The sequence below is a fragment of the Lepus europaeus genome, chromosome 2 (assembly GCF_033115175.1).
Source record: "Lepus europaeus isolate LE1 chromosome 2, mLepTim1.pri, whole genome shotgun sequence".
In the NCBI taxonomy this organism is placed as follows: domain Eukaryota; kingdom Metazoa; phylum Chordata; class Mammalia; order Lagomorpha; family Leporidae; genus Lepus; species Lepus europaeus.
The window spans coordinates 84,911,969-84,935,392 of NC_084828.1; the positions used below are offsets into that span (position 1 = coordinate 84,911,969).

Genomic DNA, 23,424 nt, shown 5'->3' on the forward strand with positions numbered 1-23,424 from the left:
TAGGTAGGTGATAGACAGGCAGTAGATAGAAATGCTAGGAAATCTCTCTAGGTTCTTTCCCCCTTAGCCCTCCGCCCCTCTTCCCCTCTCTATGCCCTGTGATGCTGGTGGGCGTGTGGTGCAAAGCCTCCATGGGCTGCTCTATTCTTGGCAGTAGCTTTCCAAATTACAACGCACACACACACCCTTTGATCCAGCTGCTCCTTCTCTAGGAATCTGCCCTTTAAGTCCATTGAAACCGTGTCTGTGTAGTGTCACTTTCCAAAGCCAGCACTGATTGTAAAAGCAAGATGTTGGAAACACCCAGTAGTAGGGCTCAAAGGTTAAATACATTGTGAACACCTACAGCGCTGCCCAACACTTCCGATATAGAACTCCCGTCAGGCCAGTTGTCAGGCGAAAAGAAGCAAAGTGCGTAAGGGAGCAGAGGGCACGCTGCCATCCTGGAGCTGGGAGGAACCGAGTCTGTGCACTCGGCTGCGCATACAGAATCTCACGGAAGGGCATGCAGGAACCTGAGCTCCGGCTGCCCCCGGGAGACCAGATGGCCGGGGGACGAGTGCAGAGTGGACATAGGAGTGTGTGAGTGCCTGGACAGCTCACACGTGAAGAAGTAAACCAAGTGTCCCTGCCCGCCCTTCCCGCACACCTCGCAGGCCGGCTGCAGCGCCACCAGGTTACCCGGCGATGGACGCACAAGGGCTGGGGACGCATCGCCGCAGGAGCCCCCCTCGTATCCCCCTGTTCAGGTCATCCGGGCCCGCGTGTCTTCCAGCAGCTCCTCTGAGGTCTCCTCCATCAACTCGGACTTGGAGGTAGGCGGCTTGGCCTGCTGGGCGGGGCACATGGGTGTGGTTTCCCAGCCCAAGCTTCCTACTGCTTGGGGTTCATGCTGCCGTTCTGGTAGTCTTGCCCACATTACCCTTGCAGCTGCTGAATGACGAGTGACTCCCCTCGGGGCTCCCACAGCCTGCCCAGGGGATGGCCCCAGCCTTCAGGGTCAGACTGGCAGGGGAGCACAGGAGTCACTGTACATTCAAGTCCTGTAGAAATAAGTGCATGAACAATAAGGTCTTATATTTATTTATTTCAGAAAGAAAGGGACATCTAGATTGACAGAGAGAGGGCTCCTAGCCACTGGTCCACTCCCCCAAATATCCACAATAGCTGGGCCTGGACTGGACTAAAGCCGGGAGCCAGGAACTCCATCCAGGTCTGTGTGGTAGGAATGCACCTGTTGGAGCCCTCACCACTGTCTCCCAGGGTGTGCATCAGCAGGAAGCTGGAGTCAGCAGCCAGAGGTGGAGATGGAACCCAGGCGCTCTGTTGTGGGTCCAGGGCATCCTAACCAGTGTCTAAACACGTAGGCCAAATGTCTCCCGAAATAATAAACTTTTAAAAAGTTCTGGTGCCTCCCAAACCCACCTGAGCAGGAAGCCATTCTTGCCTCTATGGGCACCTGCTCCATCCTATGGCACCAGTGATGTCACACACGGGAGGCCCTGGACTGGGCACCAGGCCTAGCGCTTTTATAAACTTGACCCCAACTTGAATGCTTACGTCTGTGAGCTCAACACGTTCACATTCTGAGTACTCGAACAGGTGTCACGCTCAGCTCTGAGCTGTCCCGGCTCCCTCAGACCCATAGTTGTTTGTGGCTCCCAGTCCCATTCAGACAGAAATTTCCTTTTTTAAACAAAAACAAAAAAAGTACTGTTTATTTGAAAGAGTTAAAGAAAGGAAAAGAAAAGAGAGAGAGGCCTTCCATCCGCTGGTTCACTCCCCAGATGGCCTCAAGAGCCAGGGCTGGGCCAGGCTGGAGCCAGGAGCCAGGAGCTAGGTCTCCCACGTGGGTGCAGGGGCCAAAGGATTTGGGCCATTTTCCATTTTTCTGGACCAGAAGTGGAGTAGCCGGGACTTGAATGGGTGACTGTATGGGACGCTGGTGTTGCAGGTGGTGGCTTTACCCACTACACCACAATGCCGGTCCCAGGAAGTTTCCATTTGTCTGAAAAATGCTAATGGCAATGTAATGGCCATGTGTATGCTGGAAGTGGCCGGCTGTGGCCAGGGGAGGAAGGACTGTCTTTCATTCTGAGTTTGCATCCTTCTAACCTGCCGCTGGCACTGTGCTAATACTACGTGCTGGCTGCTGCTCCGTGTGGGGTTGAGGGGTCCTGGGTGGAGCACTCGGCCATCCTTAGCACCCCAGATTTGCTGACCTTACCCTGAAACTCAACCCCTGACTGTGGTGAGGTCCTGATTCCTCCACGTGCCATGCCAGGCCTCTCCTACCCGCCTGCCTCACACAGTCCCTCTCCCACCTGCCCGCCTCACACAGCCCCCCGGCCCTCACCCAGCGCTGGGCCTGGCCCGGGACTCTTCTGTCCACACCTCTGGACCTTTCCTCCTGGGTTCCCTGGGGTTCCATTCCCGCAGGTCTGAACCCTCACTGTCGTGGCTCCTTCCCCGGCACCCAGAGTCACAGCCCTGGCACAGCTTCCCCTGCATAAGATGTGGCCTGGGCCACCCTGGGGGGCCGGGTCACCTTCTCTTTTCTCTGTCCCTAGACACTGGTAGTTACGGAGAGCTGGGTTTGAGTTAGGGGCTCTGCCCGCTTCGGATTCTGGGATCCGGTCTCAGGGTGTGTGGGTGCCCAGGCGCCTGGCCCACAGCCTGGAGCTGGCAGCTGGCAGAGGTCTCAGGCTGAGTTCAGAGGAAGGGGCCTGACCACAGCATTGCTTTGGCTGGGTGGAAGGGACAGACAGGTAAGTGGAGCAGGGAAGGGCCAGGCTGAGGGGGAAGTAGCGTGGGCTCTGGAAACTTCCACCGCTCACCTTCCACTGAGGTAAGGATGGGACAGCAAGCTGGCACGCTCACGTTTGTGCTTGGAGGGGTTTGGGTCATTTCTCTGTTTTGCTGTCCTTCTTTGTCCCTGACCCAATTGTCTCTTTCTTTTTTAGAAACCAGTTGTTTGAGGTTTGAAAACTCCAAGGGCATGGGGCGTGCTCTTAACTTAGACAGGTGGAAATGATGCTTTTGCGCGGCGCTCCTGCCTCACCCCCTGCAGTGGGCACTCACCCAGAGGAACCAAGCCCTGAGGCCCCATAAAGAGAGGTGGGAACACTTCTCTGCCCCACCGTGGATGGCGCGCTGTCCACGGAGATTAATCCATGAGCAGGAGACAGTAGCTTTCTCCAGGTGTGCAATCTTGTAAGTTCTATTTCCCGTTTCTAAAGGAAAACACGTTTTCAGTAGAAAATTCAGAAAATGTAACATAAGAAAACTAAAATGAACCCCAAGCATTTCGGCCAGTGGCTGCCTGCGGGTGGGGGCCTGGTGGCCTGAGCCGCTGCCCTGCCTCTCAGAGCAGACTTCCTGGTGGATCCTGACCTGGCCGGCGGCTGAGTGTGAGCCTGGAAGGGTCTTTTAGCGATGAGCACAACCCCACAGTGTCACAGGGCCATCTGTCACTCGTCCATGGTGGGACTTTGAAAGGAAATGCGGAAGCACAGATGGAGCGGCCCGAACCCAGCCCCTGGCCTGGTGGCTGCAGTGCTTGGTAATGGTCCTGTCCCCTCGTCCATCCAGAGCACCCTCCCAAGAGATGGAAGCTGACAGGTGAGCGCCGGGCCTTCCATGGCCGCATCCCTGGCTCCCAGGATGGCATAGTGCACCCACCCCATGGGCTCCCTCAACCCAGAGCATCTCCGCCGAGCCAGGGGCTGCTCCTGCCTCCCACTGACTGGGCCTGCCACTGCCCCCCTGGGCTTCCACCCGAGTCCCCTGCCGAGGGACAACTGGCTGCCTTCAACTCCCCGCTGCGGGGGACTCGGGCCAGGAGCCCCAGCATAGTTAAGGCGAGCAGCCTGTCTCCTGCGTGCTGCTTCATCGTTGTGGAGCTCAGAGATGCTGGCTTTCCGTCCACGTTCTTGTTTTGAACCCCTGCTTCCTGCAGTGCGTTAGGGAAGTGGAGAAGTGGCGTGTCAACGAGGCAGGCCGTCCACTGCGGTCCCCATCGCCGACCGCGGCTGCGGACATGGCGTGTGCCGCGGGCTGTGTGGTCTATGCTACACAAGCATCATTTGTCCACCTGCAGCAGGAGGCTGGAACTATGGGAGTCTAAGTGATTTTTCCAGGAAAACATGATAGGAGGAAGAAGAAGTGGCAGACATGGCATGTGCACCCGGCTCCGTCTGCTCGGAAACCTCCCTTGTTAACCACTCCACTTGTCCGCCTGCTGGCCCCGGTCAGGGTGTCCGGTGGGTAGCGTGCCAGCCTCAGCACCAAGGATGTGCAGCTGACTTCCCCCAGCACTGGATCTGCTGAGGATGCCGCATCTCAGCCGTGTCTTCACCTGAACGGGGCAGGCGGAAACAAAACTGGCAAAGGACCACACGCTTGTGCGGTGGAGGGAACGAAGGCTGCTGCCCCTGGGCCTTCTTTAATGTTTATCATCCACTGGTTCACTCCCTAAATGCCCACAGCAATCAGGGCTGAAGCCGGGACTCCACGGCCGGGAACTCAATCCGCGTCTCTCTCCTGGGCGCCAGGGGCCCCGCCCACCCTTCCGAGGTGCACGTTAGCGGGAAACCGGCCTTGAGCAGAGCTGGGGTTCCAGTCCTGGGGTTCCAGTATGGATGCAGGCATCCAAGCAGCATTTATTTTTAAAGATTTATTTTATTTTATTTCAATGTCAGAGTTACACAGAGAGAGGAGAGGCAGAGAGAGTGAAGTCTTCCATCCAATGGTTCACTCTCCAGATGGCCACACAGCCGGAGATGAGCCAATCTGAAGCCGGGAGCCAGAAGCTTCTTCCTTGTCTCCCATGCGGGTGCAAGGCCCCAAGGACTTGGGCCATCTTCCACTGCTTTCCCAAGCCATAGCAGAGAACTGGATGGGAAGTGGAGCAGCCAGGTCTCGAACTGGTGCCCATACGGGATGCTGGCGCTTCAGGCCAGGGCATTAACCCACTGAGCCACGGCGTGGGCCCCCAAGCAGCATTTTGATCACTGTGCCAAACACCTGTCCCCCTTCTGCCCAGGTAATTTTTAAAAAAATATTTATTTATGAGAACTGCCCAGCGCCCCCACGTTTCCAGGCGGGACACAATCCGCCGCGGCCACCAAGTTCCAGGCCAAGATCAGGGACACAGTCTGTCTGAATCACTTCGCTGGGGTTAATAACATAGTAGCTGAGCTGGCCAAGCCCCACACCCTGCGCATCAGCCCAGACAAGCTGAACTTTCTCCTGTGGAACACGCTGGCCGCCGGCCGTGTGAGCACGTGGTGCGAGCTGGAGCAGCGAGTTTCCGATGGAGGGAGCCTCTGCAGAAAACAATGAGATTGTCGTTGGAGAACTTCTCCCTAACCTTGAAGACTGCCCAGAGTGCCAGGGCCTTGAACATGAAGCTGACCAGTCAGCATATCCCATGCCTCACCATCTCCTCCGTGGAGCTGATATCTGTGTCAAGCAGTGGTCGCATTGTGACACATGGCATCCCCATGAAAGTTATTCCTAGAAGATTCTAGAAGGACCTCCAGGAGCCCTCTGTCCCAGATCCTGACGTTAGCTTTTATTGACCTGTCCTGAAGACCACGAGGAGTGTTGTAGACAAGACGACGAACAGCAGCAGCCACCTTGTCACTGGAGCAAACCTCAACGGAGAACGGAACTTGAACACAGAAACTGAACTAGCATGCGTGACGACTCCAGAGAGCTCAGAAACTCCCCCACTGCTGGCCTCTGAAGATGCCTCGCAAGACAGAAGCCAGAACAAATGGCTGACGTGCAAATAGATATCAAGAAACCTGTGAGGCTCCTTGCCGGCCAGCAGGTGAACGCCGCAAAAGCCCTATGCGATACTGTGCGTAACAGGATTGTTCATTTCGATTGCTTCCTGACGGCATCTCCCTCCAGTATTTCAGTGCCTCACCTGGCAGGACGGGACCGCGGGCGCAGAGGCCATGGGCTGGAGGTCCTGTCCTCACCGTGCCACGGCTCCCTCGCTCTGTAGAAACCCAGTTGGAGAAGCACTGCTTCACATTAGCGTGTCTGCTTGGCTTTGCCTGTGAGAAGCTGCGTTCATCCAGACTTCAAGGAGCAGTGTCTGGTTGACTTGGGTGAGGAGTCAGAACTGGCAGGAGTGGCTCAGACTCCAGCCCAGCTCGCTGGCGTCTCCCTGTGCCCGTCCTGTGGCACCAGGACAGGAGGGCTGCCTCTCTGCCACCTCAGGGCTGCAGCGCGCGGTGCCTCAGTGCACGGAAGACACAGCCCCCTCCCCTCCTGGGGCTTGGGCAGCAGCCAGCGAGGCCCGGAGTCCCCGCCCCTCATCTTCTCCCTGAGGCTGGTGCTGGGCTGTCGTAACCTGGTCGTTTCTGCCCTGTGTCGGATCTGACGTTTGGCAAAGCTTGACTGTGTGGCTGAGTCACTTGTAAGTCAGTGCCTGTGGGAGGTGAGGCGCGTTCCGGTGCACCTGTCGCCAGAGTTGAGCTAAGTTGGTCTCCTCTGGAACGCATGCAAGAGTTGAAGGCCCAATGTGTCATGTCAATCATAGGAAGAGGGCGGAGATCAATCTGAGGATGGTGGGGCTGGGGGCTGTGGCAAGTGATGGGATTCTATTCAGTGATGAGCCTGTGTCCCGGGAGAGGGCCCTGGTGGCGTCAGTGGAGGCTGCATCCAGACACACGCTCTTGCCGCCTTGGGTCGCCGCTGGCAAGGATGCCATCACCATGTGAGGCTTCAGAACCTGGAGCCCTGACCAGCGTTGTTTGAAGATACTCTCAGAGCTGGCTCAGCACCCGTGGGCGTCCTCGTGTTCCCCATCCTGTGAAATCCCAGCTGTCCCTGGGCAGGTGTCACAAGCATCGTCTCAATGTCATATCACAAAGACCTGAGTTGCTTACCACCAGGTGAAGAAATGGAAAAATCATCAGAAATGAAAATTTCTCCCTTTTTTTCCTTCTGATGTGGTAAAACCAGTGTATTTGAATGACTTTTCAAGAGATGCTGGACAGTGTTAAACAAGATGCCACATCATGTTGAATAATGTTTTAAAATCAGAGACATAGTTATAGTTTGTAAAGCCTCTCTTCCCTTCCTTGGCGTTTAAGAATTCTAGCCACAAAATTATTATTTCATCTAAAATTGTGAAAATGATTTGTATCATGCAAAATGAAATGACATATGAAAATGGTTTTATAAAATATTTATTTATTTATTTAAGAGACAGAGAGAGAGGGAAAGAGAAGGATCTTCCATCTACTGTTTCATTATGCAAATGACCACAAAGGCCAGGGCTGGGCCAGGCCAAAGTTAGGAGCCAGGAGTTTCTTCCAGGTCTCCCATGTGGGTGCAGGGGCCCAAGCACTTGGGCCATTTTCTACTACTTTCTCAGTATCATCTGCAGGGAGCTGGATTGTAAGTGGAACAGCCGGGACTCGAACCAGTGCCCATATGGGATGCCAGCACTGCAGGTAGTGGCTTTACCTGCCACGCAGTAGCACCAGCCCTCCAACAGCATCTTGACCCCTGTGGAAACGCCTGCCCCTCAGAGGGCCACTGAATAGCTCTTTGTAGTTGCTCTGCCTTTCAAAAAATATGAAAATAAATAAGCAAGATGCTAAAATTAATTTTAAAAGGAAGAGAGATAGCAAAAACAATTTTTGAAAAAATATTGTAAAGGCTCTTAGAGAATATGGGAAATCTGTTTCTTTGAAAATTTTTCTGTAATGAACAAATTTTACTCTTGAAACATAAACAGGGAGAAGACCATAAAATTTTATTTGTTTTTCATTTTGGGGGAATGTCAGTTACACAGACAGGTTAATTGTAGTCCTTAGCACATTATCATTCCTTTAAAAAGTTAACTTCACAAATGCTGACCACTGTCTCCACTAGGGGGCACTCATAGTAAGTTCTATGCTGCACATGACACAAAAGGTGTGGAAAAAAACTAGCAAGGTTTCCAGAGATGCAAGCCTGTTTGCTTGGGTTTAATAACTCTTATATTCTGGAGGAAATTTAGGTTTCCAGAGCAGTGGCAAAGGCAGTGTAGACAGTTCCTGGCTGTCCCGTGCCCAGCCTCCCCGATGCTCACTTCTTACGAAGCCACACTGCATTTGTCAGCATGGGCGCACCACCTCTGCTAACAACCCTGCACTGTTTGTGTTTCCCAAGGTTCACATTAGTGGTCTCTTTCTGTTCCAATACAATCCAGGATCCTACATTGCACTAAGTAACTTTTTTAAAAGATTTATTTCTTTATTTGAAAGTCAGAGTTACACAGAGAGAGAGATAGGTCTTCTATCCTCTGATTCACTCCCCAATTGACCGCAGTGGCCAGAGCTGTGCCTATCAGGAGCCAGGAGCTTCTTCCTGGTCTCCCATGTGGGCGCAGGGGCCCAAGGACTTGGGCCATCCTCTACTCCTTTCCCAGGCCATAGCAGAGATCTGGATCAGAAATGGAGCTGCCCAGTCTCGAACTGGTGCCCATATGGGATGCCGGCGCTTCAGGCAAGGGTGTTAACCTGCCGTGCCACAGCGCCGGCCCCATACTTAGTAATTTTTATTAAACAAATTTGACTAGCTGTAATCTCCACAAATTATCAATCAAGTGCATGAAAGCCTGTATTTTCTAAATGTGAAGGTTGGCATTTTTCTTTAATCTTTTTTACATTTGTAAGTTTAACTTTTCAACCCCTATTATCATTTATATGTTTTTTTTTAAACATTTATTTATTTGAAAGAGTTACAAAGGAGAGGCAGAGAGAGATCTTGAGAGAGAGAGGTCTTCCATCCACTGGTTCACTCCCCAAATGGCTGCAATGACCGGGGCTAGGTCAGACTGAAGCCAGGAGCCAGGAGCTTCCTCTGGACTGCAGTATGGGTGCAGGGGCCATCTTCTGCTGCTTTCCCAGGTGCATTAGCAGGGAGCTGTATCAGAAATGGAACCAGTGCTCATATGGGATGCTTGCGCTGCAGAGGGCAGCTTTATCTGCTCTGCCACAGCACCAGCCCCTATAATTTGTCTTTTTAAAAATTTTTATTTATTGCATCTGTGCATGTCTGCTGCTGTCTATGTGCTGCTGCCTCTGTTTTGCTGTGTGCCCTGCGCCCTGGGCCCCGGCACTCTGCGCCACGGCTCCGGCAGCTGCTGCTGCTCGCGCCCCAGCCTTGCACCTGCCCTCTGGGCAGCTCAGTGTGCATGCGGGCTCAGTGTGGGGACCCAGCCTCCTGTGGCCTCACGGGCCCTGTGCCTGAGCCTGTGGCTGCCTGCACTGCACTCAGAGGGAGAGAGAGCTTTTGTGGATTTCCTTACCGATGAGATTAAGGAGAAGAAAATCCAGAAGCATAAAGCCCTTCCCAAGACGTCTGGAGGCTGGGAGCTGGAGGTGAACGGCACAGAAGCTAAACTTGTGCACAGAGTGGCCGGGGCAAAGATTGCTGTCACTTTCAACATTAACAATAGCATCCCACCAACCTTAGATGGAAGGAGGAGCCCTCACAATGACAGAAGGCTGAGGAACAGGAGCCTGAGTTGACATCAACTCCAAATTTCGTGGTGGAAGTTATCAAGAGTGACGGCAAGAAGGCCCTCGTACTGGACTGTCACTACCTGGAGGATGGGGCTGGACAAGAGGAGGCGGCTGAGCATGACATTTTCTCTATCGGGGAAGTTAGCGTTCAGGCTACCGGCGAGTCTGAGTGGAAGGACACCAATTACACACTCAACACAGGCTCCCTGGACTGGGCCCTGTATGACCACCTGGTGGATTTCCTGGCGGACCGAGGAGTGGACAACAGTTTTGCGGATTACTGTGGAGCTCAGCACCGCACTGGAGCACCAGGAGTGCATTACTTTCCTTGAGGACCTCAAAAGTTCTGTCGAGAGCCAGTAGAGTAAGGACAGCGAAACTTGTCTGGCATGCTGTGGCCAGTGAACAGAACCTGCCCTGACCCCCAGACACCCGTGCATTGTGACGGTTACCATCCCAATAGCATGGAAAATAGCAAATTTAAATTATTACTGTTGCACTCTCATTTTTTTCTCTGTACAAACTTACTACTTCTAGATTTTTATACAACATACAATGATGGACAATAAATTTGGTTTTATCTCCTCAAAAATAATAAGATTTTTATTTATTAATTTATTAGCTGAAAGGCAAGAGACAGAGCAAAACAGACAAAGAGATCTTCCATCCATTGATTCACTCCCCAAATGCCTGCAACAGGTGGGGTTTGGCCAGATGGGAGCCAGGAGCTGGGAACTCCATCTGGGTTTCCCATATCAGTGGCAAGGACCCAAATACTTGGGCCATCACTTGGTGCCAACCTGGGTGTAAGTGAGCAGGAAGCTGGGATCAGCAGCAGAGCTGGGACTCGAATCCAGGCACTCCCATATGGGATGCCGTACCCAGTCCCTACCCCTCGTTTCTGTTGTTTGCAGTCTGTGTGGAACCATCATTTAGTAATTTGTGTCTCCTCCACTGAATCTCTTTTTCCCCAAGTTTATGTCCCTCTGGCAGGATGTCACTTAAAGAGGAATACTAAGGTATTAGTACTAATTTTTTTGAGTAACAATAGCATTGTATTTAGGATTTTTTTTTTTTTTTTTTGGACAGGCAGAGTTAGACAGTGAGAGAGAGAGACAGAGAGAAACGTCTTCCTTTTCCGTTGGTTCACCCCCCAAGTGGCCACTACGGCTGGTGTGTTGTGGCCGGCGTGCTGCGCCAATCCCAAGCCAGGAGCCAGGTGCTTCCTCCTGGTCTCCCATGGCGGGTGCAGGGCCCAAGGACCTGGGCCATCCTCCACTGCATTCCTGGGCCACAGCAGAGAGCTGGACTGGAAGAGGAGCAACCGGGACAGAATCCGGTGCCCCAATTGGGACTAGAACCCAGGGTGCCGGCACCACAGGTGGAGGACTAGCCTAGTGAGCTGCGGCACTGGCCTGTATTTAGGATTTTTAAAAGGTCCTTACCTGTGAGATAATTCTAAAGCATTTATAGATGAAATGACTTTTAAAAGATTTGTTTATTTGGGGCCAGGCCAAAACCAGGAGCCAAGAACTCCTTCCAGGTCTCCCCTGTGTGTGGCAGGGGCCAAATTACTTGGGCCCATCTTCCACTGCCTTTCCAAGCACATTAACAGGAAGCTGGATTGGAAGCAGAGTAGCTGAGGCTCGAACTGGTGCTCTGATGTGGGATGCTGGTGTCATGAGTGGTGACTTAGCCCTCTGTGCCACAGTGCCGGCCCTCGCAATGATTTATTTTAAAATAGTTTAGCAAATAAAAACAATAAGGAGCTAGATCAAATAAAACAGGATATGTTCCTGGTGGTTTTTGGACTTGTTTTTACTTTTGTATATGACTGAAAATCCTGTAAATAAAAAGCTGTTTAAAATGAAAATTTTAAACAATTGAACAATAGAAGGTTTGTTTTATAAAACAAAATCTTTTTTAAGGAAATATTCTTGGTGTTTGGTTGGAAGCTAGTGTCACGGTTTTGTTTTGTTTTGTTTTTAGTTTTTCCTTAGTTTATTTTACTTCTTATTTGAGAGGTGACAAGAGAGACAGAGATCTCCCATTTGTTGGTTCATTCCCCAGATGTGCGCAATGGTTCAGGCTGGGCCAGGCCAAAGCCAGCAGCCAGTTGTAGGTGGCAGGAACCCAACCACTTGAGCCATCCCCTGGTGCCTCCCAGGGTGCACATCGGCAAGAAGCTGGAGTTGGGAGCAGAGGCAGGGCTCAAACCCAGGCACTCTGACATGGGACACAGGTATCCTAAGTAGCTCCTTAACGGCTGCACCTCCCACCTGCCTGGAGGCTTTTTCTGATGAGATAGTAACCACAAAGCCTGTGGATGTTTGCGTTGGCAGTGTAACAGACACACACACATCCATGTAATAGGCACTTGGAGATTCACAGCTGCAAGTCAGAAATACATGTCTCAGGGCCAGTGCTGTGGCATAGTGGGCTAAGCTGCCGCCTGCAGTGCCGCCATCCCATATGGGCGCTGGTTCGAGTGCTGGCTGCTCTACTTCCAATCCAGCTCTCTGCTGTGGCCTGGAAAAGCAGCGGCAGATGACCCAAGAGCTTGGGCCCCTGCGCCCATGTGGGACACCCGGAGGAAGCCCCTAGATCCTGGCTTCGGATCAACCCAGCTCCGGTCATTGTGGCCATTTGGAGAGTGAACCAGCAGATGAAAGACCTCTCTCTGTCTCTTCCTCTCTCTGTGACTCTGTCTTTCAAAAAAAAAGCGATACACGTCTCCCTAGCCCTGTATAAGATGCTGCAGGAAGAGCAGGCCGTGTGGTGCAGCCTCCCAAACCCTGAGTCAGACATAGCTGAGGTTTGGAGTGGAACCAACCATGCTGCAAACACTGATTAAAATGAATCTTGGCTGGGGCATAATATCCCATATTTCAGGGTGGGGATTTTATTTGCATCTTAGTTTTATGGGTTTGTGTTGACTCATCTTAACTATGTAGTTAATAAATGATAGATTTATTATTATCACTACTACTACTACTACTAATTTCTAATGATAATTTTTAAACCTCTCTAGATTGTAATTTGTTTCCCAGGACCTGCTGACCCTCATAATTATCACAGTTACCTTATTGATCATTTAACTAAATTGTAACTGCTGGCCGCTGCTGCCGTCCCTTGGCCTTGTTGGAGCTGTCTGCTGAGTCGCCGAGCAGACAGGGGCTGGCACTGGGCTCTGCTCTGCCCTGTGATGTGGCAAACTCTGGCCAACACTCTTTCTCTTTTTATTCTGCAGCAGAAGTATTGGGAGGCCCTAAACTCGGAGCAGGTACGCACAACCATGCTGTCTCTCTCTTCCAGCAAGGACTTCCTATGGCTTGATTCAGTTCCTGTTTTTGTCAGACCTCTTTGGATGGCTGGGCCCTGGGACAGATTCCTTACTTTAGGAAACGTGTGAAAATGAGAGGCAAGGCTAAAGACAAGTGCAATTGATTGATTGATTGATTGATTTGAAAGACAGAGTTACAAAGAGGCAGAGGCAGAGAGAGAGGTCTTCCATCCGCTGGTTCACTCCCCAAATGGCCACAATGGCCGGAGCTGAGCTGATCCGAAGCCAGGAGCCAGGAGCTTCTTCCAGGTCTCCCATGCAAGTACAGGGGTCCAAGGACTTAGGCCATCTTCTACTGCTTTCCCAGGCCATAGCAGAGCTGGATTGGAAGTGGAGCACCTGGGATTCGAACCGGCGCCCATATGGGATGCTGGCTCTGCAGGTGGTGGCTTTACCAGCTACACCACAGCGCCAGCCCCACCAGTGGGATTTCTAGAGCTTTCTCAGTTCAGCGTTCCTTCTGCTTTGGAGGGTACTCAGATAAACCCAGATGGTAGGAGAAGATGCGTAACCCAGTAACTGAGCATAGCTTGGAGCAAGGTTTTGTGCGCCCACGGGACAGCTGTGGTGCTGGGCGTGGCTGTGGCCATTGCCATCAGCAGTCCCACGGTGGCAGCCACAGCCTCCAGGCCACGCTCACCTCCGGTGGCAGATGTGCACGTGTCCTGACAGCTGACTGCCTGTGCCTGTGCCTGTCCTCTCCCAGGACTGTGTCTCTGAGACCAGATCACTTTTTGCTCAGGTCCTTTTTATGCCTGGTTTCCAGCAATGTTTTTATTACTTAAAGTGAAATTTTAAAACATACGATTCTGAGGATTCTGAAGAAAGAGATCTTAAATGCTTTCTGGGACTTGTTCCACTTTAAAGAGTGTGCTTGATTCAAGGGCCAGGCAGTTTCCATTTGTAGGCAGCCGGATTGGTTGGGATTAGCAAGATTAACTCACGAAGCTATCCAAGGAGCTGTGGTTTTCAGATATCAGAGTATCTAAGAATCAGCTTCAGAGTTCGCTAAAATGCCAAACCTTGGGTCTCGACCCCAGAAGGTCTAGCATGGGCCCCTAGCATTAGCCTTGTTAACCAGCAGTGGGTACCTCCATTGGGCTTGGTCCAGAGCACCCTGGAACTGTGACCCAGGCCTTGGACCTCATCTTGAAAAGAGCATCCATTGTGGAGCTCCCTGCCCATCCCCGAGAGCAGAACAGGCCCCTTCTCCTACTCCGGGCAGGTGGGGCACAGGGGCTAAGGGCCAGACAAGCTTTTACTCCGGATCTTGGATGAAGTCCGGGAGGAATCTGGCCAAAGGCATCCAGCCTATCTCCTACCCAAGTAACCAGGAAGTTTGCTCCGGAAGTGGTCGGCACAGCCACAACCAGGTACGGGGAGGGGCAAGCTGCACAAACCCAGTGAACTTTGTCCCTGGCCTGCAGGGCCATGGCATGAAGGGGTCTTTCCAACACGATAGCTTTTTAAATCACCAAGTAGTAGTTCTTGGTTCAGTTACTGCCAATAAGTCACTGACTGAACTGGGCTCACTCCTGCGTTCAAGACAAAGCCAGCGCGTGTTTCCTAATGGGCATGGAGTAAGAAGTACCTGCCAGAGGCTCAGGGGCCCCTCGGGGCTGCACTGTTTGCTTCGGCTTACGTTTCCACAGTAGGTGGAGTGGGCATCTCAGAGTGCATGGCCATGCCAGGGTCTGTGATCTTGCCCACATAGTTCATCCCCTAGGCAGACACATCCTGCGTTGCTTTTGCTGGTTGTTTCCTGGGTTTCCTGATAACGTCAAATGTGACGTTATGACTGAGACTCATCGGTCATGGCAGCTCAGAAATGGGAAAGGTCTGATGTAGTTGCTGCTGCGGCACCACGGCTTGCACGTGGGAAGACTGAGGGAGCAAGTCAGTGACCGGAGGCCTGGAGCCAGTCCCATGCCTCTGTGGCTGGGACTTCACGGGTGGTGCTGAGGTCCCCTTGACCTTGACCACTGCGTATCATCCCTCATAGAACAACAGGGGAGTTTGCAATCAGCTCCATCAGTGCTTACATACCCACTTTTTTTTTTAACCTCTCATTCTTACCCCTGCAAGTTTCAATTGCCCATACTTATCTAAGTCATGATGAAATATTCATTGGTAGTGCCCACCACTCTAAATTTTTTTTTAAAGATTTATTTATTTAGTTGAGAGGTAGAGTTACAGACAGAGAGAGGGAAAGAGAAAGATATTCCATACGCTGGTTCATTCCCCAAATGGCTGCAACAGCTGGAGCTGGCCCAATCCAAAGCCAGGAGCCAGGAGCTTCTTCTGGGTCTCCTGTGTCAGTGCAGGGGCCCAAGCACTTGCGCCATCTTCTACTGCTTTTCCAGGCCATAGCAGAGAGCAGGATAGAAAGTGGAGTGGCCGGCGCCACGGCTCACTAGGCTAATCCTCCGCCTGCGGCACCGGCACACCGGGTTCTAGTCCCGGTTGGGGCGCCGGATTCTGTCCCGGTTGCCCCTCTTCCAGGCCAGCTCTCTGCTGTGGCCTGGGAGTGCAGTGGAGGATGGCCCAAGTGCTTGGGTCCTGCACCCACATGGGAGACCAGGAGAAACACCTGGCTCCTGGCTTCGGATCAGTGTGGTGCGTTGGCAGCAGTGCTCTGGCTGCAGCGGCCATTGGAGGGTGAACCAATGGCAAAAGGAAGACCTTTCTCTCTGTCTCTCTCTCACTGTCCACTCTGCCTGTCATAAAAAAAAAAAAAAAGAAGAAAGTAGAGCAGCCAGGATACAAACTGGCGCCCATATGGGATGCCTGCACCACAGCTAGAGGCTTAGCCCACTATGCCACAGCACCAGCCCTGAAGTGGGTTTTAAGCATCTATTTTCAGGCCGGCGCCGCAGTTCACTAGGCTAATCCTCTCTACCTGCGGCACCGGCACCCCAGGTTCTAGTCCCGGTTGGGGCGCCGGATTCTGTCCCGGTTGCTCCTCTTCCAGTCCAGCTCTCTGCTGTAGCCTGGGAAGGCAGTGGAGAATGGCCCAGGTCCTTGGGCCCTGCACCCGGATGGGAGACCAGGAAGAAGCACCTGGCTCCTGGCTTCGGATCGGTGCAGCATGCTGGTCTCAGCACGCTGGCCATGGCGGCCATTTGGGGGGTGAATCAACGGAAGGAAGACCTTTCTCTCTCTCTCTCTAATTCTGCCTGTCCAAAAAAAAAAAAAAAAGTATCTATTTTCAAGTAGTCCACTGAGCCTCAGGTTGAGAGGAGACACCATGTGGGGCACAAGCTCAGTTCTCCAGGAACTGAGAGGACAAGGCAGGTGTCTGTGCCTGCACAGATGGAAATAACTGATGGAGGTAACAGAAGGTGAGTAGCAGGTGAGAGCTCAGTGGGCCACGGCTTTCCAGGTAGGCTTCCTGGAATTCATAAATAATGAATTGAATTTGCCTGGTCTTTTCCAGGAACGTTAAGCAGGGAGATAGGGATTCTCAGGATCAAGGGAACCTGACTCCTCCTCACTAGAGGAGGACATGCTGAAGGCAGGTACGAGTAGAAAAGGGGGTAGGAAGGGAAGTGAGGCTGATCTGTTCAGAGTAGCTATTAATTAATGCCCACACTTGCCCCGTCAGGTCCCAGAGACAACCGCCTGGTTAACAGGTGAAAGCCGTGACTGAGGCTGTTGTTTGGGGAGGGGGTTATGGAAGATGGGAAGGGTCTGTTCCAGCAAAGTGCCTTTGCGTCTTTTTCTCCACAGTGGGACCCTGAAGATGTGAATCTTGAGGGACACAAGGGCAACATGGAGCCAGCTGGCTCCCAGTCACGTGGAGACTCTTTGAGGCCTGTAGACTTGACTTTGGATGACTAACACCTGCAGCCAGCCCACCAGCTCAGAGCCCACGGTCAGTAACGCAGCAGGGATCCCATGGCAGGATTTCAGCCGCTACAGAAGCTGCCCAGGGAAATGAGGAACCAAAAGCTGTTCGTGAGCCTGGCCGATCTACATCATGGCTCAGACAGGAAGTTCAGGCCGTGTGTCCTGTGGGCAGATCTGGATATGTCAGCGTTGTTTGAAGATCACAAGATCACAGATGGCTCTCGCTTTGTAAAGATAAACCTTCACGTACGGGACATTAGGGCTCTACCCACCCCCCCCACCCCTTCCCTCTACTCCCTCGAGATTCAGCCATAAACGGAATCCCTTCTAGGTTCCAGGAATGAGTTCACTTCACAAACAGCTGACGTGTGTGGACTGCAGCAGAGCCTCTTCTGCAAGACTCAAGCCCAGACGAGAGAGGTGGGCCCACCCGCCAGGAGGCCTGGGGGTGTGCACAGGAACTGCTCCCCAGTCATATACTTGAGTTACCTGCTGGAAGCTATAGCTAGGACTGCCCAGGCAACCAAGTGTTTGCGAGATCACTGGTATTGCCAAGAACAAACAAAGCAAACGACTCTGGGTGCCAGGACTTCTTAGAACCTGGCACGGTATGTGCCAAGACAGGGTTTGCAGATGAAGGGGACTGCATGCTTCAAGGCCTAACGGAAAGCATGCCGAGGGTAAGAGGCACGGCAGGAGCACAGCAACCCCACGTTAGCACTGTTCTGATACTGTGATCCCCGAGTGAGGGCATGGGTGAAGGGAAGGGCGCGCGGGTGAGGGCGAACACTGGTGTGAACAAGCTTTTACTGAATGAATGGATGTGACTCACCGTGGAGGACAGGGCTAAGTCTGCCACCAGGGGGACTGGGAGAGATGCCAAGGAGCGGCTCTCCTCCTGGCTGACCCCAGTAACCCTGTGACTCAGCCTCAGCTGCCAGTCACTCCTAAGGGGTACTGCATGCCCCGGCAGCAGCCGTGGTGTCTTGGAGAAGCAAGTTGGCTCTGCACATCTCCACATAGATCTGAATCCCCTGGGTGACCTCTGAACTAGAAGTAAACTTAAAGCCACCTTCTCTTTCCCTTATTTGAGCTGCCATGGTCTCTGGCCATCGTGCGTGGGAAAAGTTCGCTAAGGCTAGCTTTGCTTTGTGATTTTAACCACTGCAGTTGTACTTTGGAGGAAGGAGATGTGAGAGGATGCCTGGGTGTGAGGGGGAAGAGCACTCCAGCAGAGGAGATGGGACAGAGCACTGGAGGCAGGGAAGGGTGGAATGCAGTCCAGGAAGGAGGACTCTGAGGTAGCCAGATTGGAGGGTGCAGTACAGGCAGGGGTGGGGGTGGGCAGTGGTCTGGAAAGGAAACCGATGGGAGAGACTAGGGCATTGGTGCTTGGTTCTGTTGGCAACTGATAGCCATGGAAGCTACCAGAACAGGAAGTGACTGACTTCCCTTCAGGTACTCCACAACTGATGGGTTTTTATTCCTAGGGCCCCAACTTTTCAGGGAGCAGAAGTGTACAGTCCTGGTACAGGTGGACATGTGTTTGGTCTAGAGTAACTGCACAACAGGAACGGCTGATCTTTAGAAGCAGGTGATGGGGACAGAATGGTAGGCCTTGAGGCTGTCCCTCACCCCCAACACACACACATCCCAAGCAGAGGCTGGGTGATGCTCTCCAGGGCACCAGAAACTGGATCCTGGTGGTTGGCAACCATCCGTTCACCCAAGAACATCAAATGATTGTGCTAACTTTCAGTAGCACAAACTACTTGAGCTCCAGATGCTGTCTCCACAGACCTCATCATCCCAGCCCCTCCTTTCACTATCCAGTTTCTGTCATCATGGCCCCAGCTTGTTTCGGATGAGCACCAAATCTCTTCGTGGTGACCCACCAAACTGGAGGCTTGGGATTGGGCTTCATCATTCAATGAGAAATCTGCCTGCATGTGAAATCTGGACCTCGGGAGCCTCTGTGAAGAGGTGCCAACCGGCTGGCGCTGCAGCTCACTAGGCTAATCCTCTGCCTGTGGTGCCGGCACCCCGGGTTCTAGTCCCAGTTGGGGTGCTGGTTCTGTCCCAGTTGCTCCTCTTCCAGTCCAGCTCTCTGCTGTCGCCCAGGAAGGCAGTGGAGGATGGCCCAAGTCCTTGGGCCCTGCATCCGCAATGGGAGACCAGGACGAAGCACCTGGCTCCTGGCTTCAGATCGGCACAGCGCACCAGCTGTGGCGGCCATTCTGGGGGTGAACCAACAGAAGGAAGAGCTTTCTCTCTGTCTTTCACTGTCTAACTCTGCCTGTCAAAAAAAGAAGAAAAGAAAAAAGAAGTGCCAACCAAACTACCCTTCTCCAAGGAGTGCATTCCATTGCAGTTTCATCTTAGTCATTGATCAGGTTGCCAGGGCCATGGGAATTACTTGCCCTGATGACCTGCTGAGCAGCACAGCGGGTCAGCCACACTGGGAAGGGGCTGAGGAAGACACTGAAATCATCCCGTGCTGCCCCCTCATCTGGAGGTGTGCTCGATCTGACAGTCTTCACCCTGCTGCCTATTGAATGTGTCCGCAGGACTCTGAGCCCAACTCCTGAGAGACTGAGCCATGCCTACTAGAAAGCCTGTGGCAAAGACTAAGTAAAGGATTAGTTGCTTTCCTCCCTGAACTTCCTGGACACATTCTCTTGTTGGCAACCAAAGAGTCAGACTAACAGACGGGATTTCAGAGGTTTGAATCTTCTGTGAGTGATTACCTCATCTTTATTCATGCTCCTCTGGGAGAAAAAAGAAAAAAAAGGACCCCATCACCTATTCATCTGCTGGTATTATTATTTAGTCTATTATTTAGGGAGAGCTCTGATCACTAAGATTTTCTTAAAAGCCTATCTAGATCCTCAAGAACTAGCCCCCTTATCTCTGTCTAGGGCGTCGGCATGATAAAGAGATTTGTGTGTGTCATCTGGTGACACACTGACACACGGGCATGAGCTCCTAGCTTAGAGGCACTGGGCCAAGAAGCATGGCCAGGCTCCAGGCCACGGGTCTGATTCAGTGTGCTACTTGTCATTTCCCTTTCTGGGTCACGGTTTCCTCATCCATATCCATAAAATGAAAGTTAGGCCACCTTTCTTTCCTGTTTAATTTTATTACTATCTCTGTCTCCCATAGACTACTGACATCTTTATAAACGTACAAGAGGCATTATAATACTAAGGAAAATTCCAGGTATGCCTTAAAAATAGGTTTCCTTGTCTCATGTATACTTGCTCTGTTTGGATCTTACTAGCCGCTGTAAGTCAAATCTGGGCCTGGCAGCCTGCAGGCCTCCCACAGGAGCACAGGTCTGAGTCCTGGCTGCTCCTCTTCTGATCCGCCTCCTGCGAAGGCAGCTGGGCAAGCAGCAGCAATGGCTCCAGTGCTGGGCCCCTGCCGGCCACGTGGCAACTGGGATGCAGTTCCAGGCTCCCGGCTTCTGCCTGGCCCAGCCCTGGCCCTTGCAGCTGTTTGGGGAGTGAACCAGAAGACGGAAGCTCTCTCTCTCTCTTTCCCTCTGTAACTCTGCTTTCCAAATAAGTCAATCTTTTGGGGAAAAAATGAAGTGAAATCTGTCAATCACTAAAGACGACGACAGAGGAGTCTTAGGAACATCCCTCTAATTTCCCAGCACTTCTTCTCCGGCCCCTCCCCCGCTCCCTCCCCGGCATTTCAGACCTCCGAGGGCTTTGCGCTACTCTCCCCCCAGCGCAGGCGACGGCCCCTTCAGTAAGTGGCCACGTGAGGTCACCACCAGGAGGGGCGAGCCCCGGGGGACAGAGTGCAAGGACGGCGCTGGATCTAATGACGCGGAGAACACCCAGCGCGCTCTTTCCTACCCTCGCAGTGAGAGCCAGGCAAGGCACCCGGCACGCAGCACAGGTCAGCAAACGCCCAGACTTCGTCGAGCCCCGCCGCTAACCCGCCGCGCACCACTCGGCACATCCTCCCAAGCCCGGGAAGCTGCCCACCGGCTGTGGCCTGGCTCCGCGTGCGCCTCCCGGGTCACGGCTCGCCCGCGGCCGCCTCGGGCTCGTGGGGCTGGGTGGGCACCCACTCCCAACACCCGCCAGAAACGAGGCCAGACTCCCCGCGCCCGCCTCCTCAGAGAGGGCGGCCACACCGCCACCCCGCAGCGCGCGCCGGCCTCTCGCGGTACTTCCGGGAAGAAGGGCGGCGCGCGACTCGGCGCGTGCGCACTCCGCAGTCCTCGCCGCCGCGGCGCAGAGCAGGCGGGCGCCCAAGGGTGCGTTTCACTGAAGCAGGCTTCTAAGGAGATAATTACAACGTCCGTTTACGGTTCCTGGCGGATTTATGACCGCTCAACAGCCCTGGGTTATACTGTAAACCATTCTGTTTTAAAATACATTAAACTTTTTTGAAGTAAAAATAGTGCCTATGGCAACGTGGCGCTGGCATCCCATATGGGTGCCGGTTCGAGTCCCGGCTGCCCCTCTTCCAGTCCAGCTCTCTGCTGTGGCCCGGGAAAGCAGTGGAGGATGGCCCAAGTGCTTGGGCCCTGCACCCACGTGGGAGACCTGGAAGAAGCTCCTGGCTCCTGGCTTCGGATTGGCGCAGCTCTGGCCGTTGCGGCCATCTGGGGAGTGACCCAATGGAAGGAAGACCTTTCTCTCTGTCTCTCCCTTTCACTGTCTGTAACTCTCTCAAAAAATTAAATCTTTTTTAAAAATAAAAAAAAATAGTGCCTATATATAATTTTCTTTAATTCAAGATTGTACTAAAAGCTTGTGAAGAGAAACACTGCCCTGCCCCTTCGCCCCAGCACTGTGCTTCCTGCTGTTCACCCAACCGCCAGCTTTTTTGTTTGTTTTAATCTGAGGCCACCAGTTCTGACTGTTGCTAGTTCTGGTGGTTGACTTCGTTCGAACACGCTCTCAGCTGCAGGGCCCCAGTGTCACCTGCCCTGCTCCCTTGGCGGGGCTGCCGCCGGCAAACGCCAGGCAGAGGCCTTGCGCCAGGTGCCGCCCGGAGAGCCAGACACTGGCTGAGCTCTGTCTTTGCGGGGCGGGCAGCCGCCGGACCCTTTGGGCAAAGACTCACGGGCTGCCCGGCTCTTCCAGGCCCGCACCCAGCTTTCGAGGCCAACCCGCTCTGACTCAACGTAGGCCTCGGAGCCGGCTGGCCTTTCTCTCCTTCCAGCCTCTCTTCCTGCGGGTATCGGAGCGCTCGTGCAGGGGAATTCATGTGCAGGCCTTTAACAGGAAGTAGCCTCTTATTATTATTTATGTGGGCATAAGGCCCAAGTGGACTTTCATCCAAAAGCCTGAGACCCAAAGAGGGGTATTCTTATATATGATTTTAGCTTCTTTGTCTCCCTTATACGGCTACATGCATACATTTGATTGGATATTCTTTTTTTTTTTTCCCTATTTTAGTTATTTGAAAGAGTTACCAGAGAGAGAGGTCTTCCATCCACAGGTTCACTCCCCAAGTGGCCACAATGGCCGAAGCTGAGCTGATCTGAAGCCAGGAGCCAGGAGCTTTTTCCAGGTCTCCCACATGGATGCAGGGGCCCAAGGACTTGGGCCATCCTGTACTTCTTTCCCAAGCCACAGCAGAGAGCTGGATCGGAAGAGGAACAGCTGGGACTAGAATCGACACCCATATAGGATGCCTGCGCTTCAGGCCCGGGCTTTAACCTTCTGTGCCACAGTGCTGGCCAATGATTGGATATTCTAACAGGACATGGCTGCAGAATTGATACAATACTGCCCATGCCCACCCGTTCTAGGCCTCTACACCTGTGTGGGAGACCTGGAAGAGGTTCCTGGCTCCTGGCTTCGGATCAGCTCAGCTCCGGCCGTTGTGGCCAATTGGGGAGTGAACATGCGGATGGAAGACCTCTCTCTCTCTCTCTCTCTTATATATATGTGTGTGTGTGTGTGTATTTGACAGGCAGAGTGGACAGTGAGAGAGAGAGAGAGACAGAGAGAAAGGTCTCCTTTTGCTATTGGTTCACCCTCCAATGGCCGCTGCAGCCGGTGCATTCCTCCCCCTCCTCCTCTCCCTCCCCCTCCCCCTCTCCCTCTCACAGGTCAGGTCTGTGTAACCCTGACCTTCAAATAAATAAATCTTAAAAAAAAAAAGAAATACTGCACATGCCTACATAGTTACTGCTGATGTTTTCCCCCACACACATCCTGAGCCGTATGCTGTCTAGCAGGGGGCCAATACCATTCCTCCATGCTAACAAGCAGAGAGCAACCTCACAGGCAAGCAGGTGACAACTGTTTCATTCCCAGGAAAGTTCCTCCCTTTTTCTCCTTCTGACTTTGGGAAGGCCTCTACCACAGCTCTAAGCAGTCAGGCACCATTTCTAACTTCAGTTAGAAGCAAGTTTAATTAAAAGACAAAGGCCTCTACCTCACTGGAGTCTCCAGGACCAGTCATATTTTTTTTTCCTAAGCTGCAGGTGGAACCGGGGCCCTCCTGTCTTGCAGCCACCAGGCACTGCCGAGGACGGTGTGGCCACCTATGGGAGCTGCCATTTTGTAGGCCTTTGCTTCTGATTCGCAGGTGCACGCTGACAGTGTACGTATTACAGTTGTGAAGTTAAATGAAGACGGAGGCTCCTTCCCGGATGATCGCCCAGCTCTGGACAGGCTCTGGAAGTCTTAACAAGTTCCTCAAGTGACTCTGTTAACGGAT

The 23,424-nt window shown here is 52.8% G+C and overlaps 1 protein-coding gene and 1 pseudogene across 6 annotated transcripts in view; both read left to right on the forward strand.

Annotated features, from left to right (window-relative positions):
* The window catches only part of TMEM44 (transmembrane protein 44), a 34,636-nt gene extending 16,646 nt beyond the window's left edge, over positions 1-17,990 (forward strand). For 3 of the 6 annotated variants that reach the window (XM_062209944.1, XM_062209992.1, XM_062209981.1), the window contains exons 9-11: positions 657-815; positions 12,787-12,819; positions 16,609-17,990. In XM_062209944.1, the coding sequence (XP_062065928.1) occupies positions 657-815; positions 12,787-12,819; positions 16,609-16,719 (303 nt within the window). In that variant the 3' untranslated portion in view covers positions 16,720-17,990. Of the gene's footprint in view, positions 1-656; positions 816-2,963; positions 3,054-3,591; positions 3,645-12,786; positions 12,820-16,608 lie in introns of those variants that run through there. The other 3 variants (XM_062209953.1, XM_062209962.1, XM_062209970.1) reach the window with 3 other exon arrangements.
* On the forward strand, positions 9,079-9,899 carry LOC133772907 (complement component 1 Q subcomponent-binding protein, mitochondrial-like; annotated as a pseudogene).
* Positions 17,991-23,424: the final 5,434 nt, after the last annotated feature.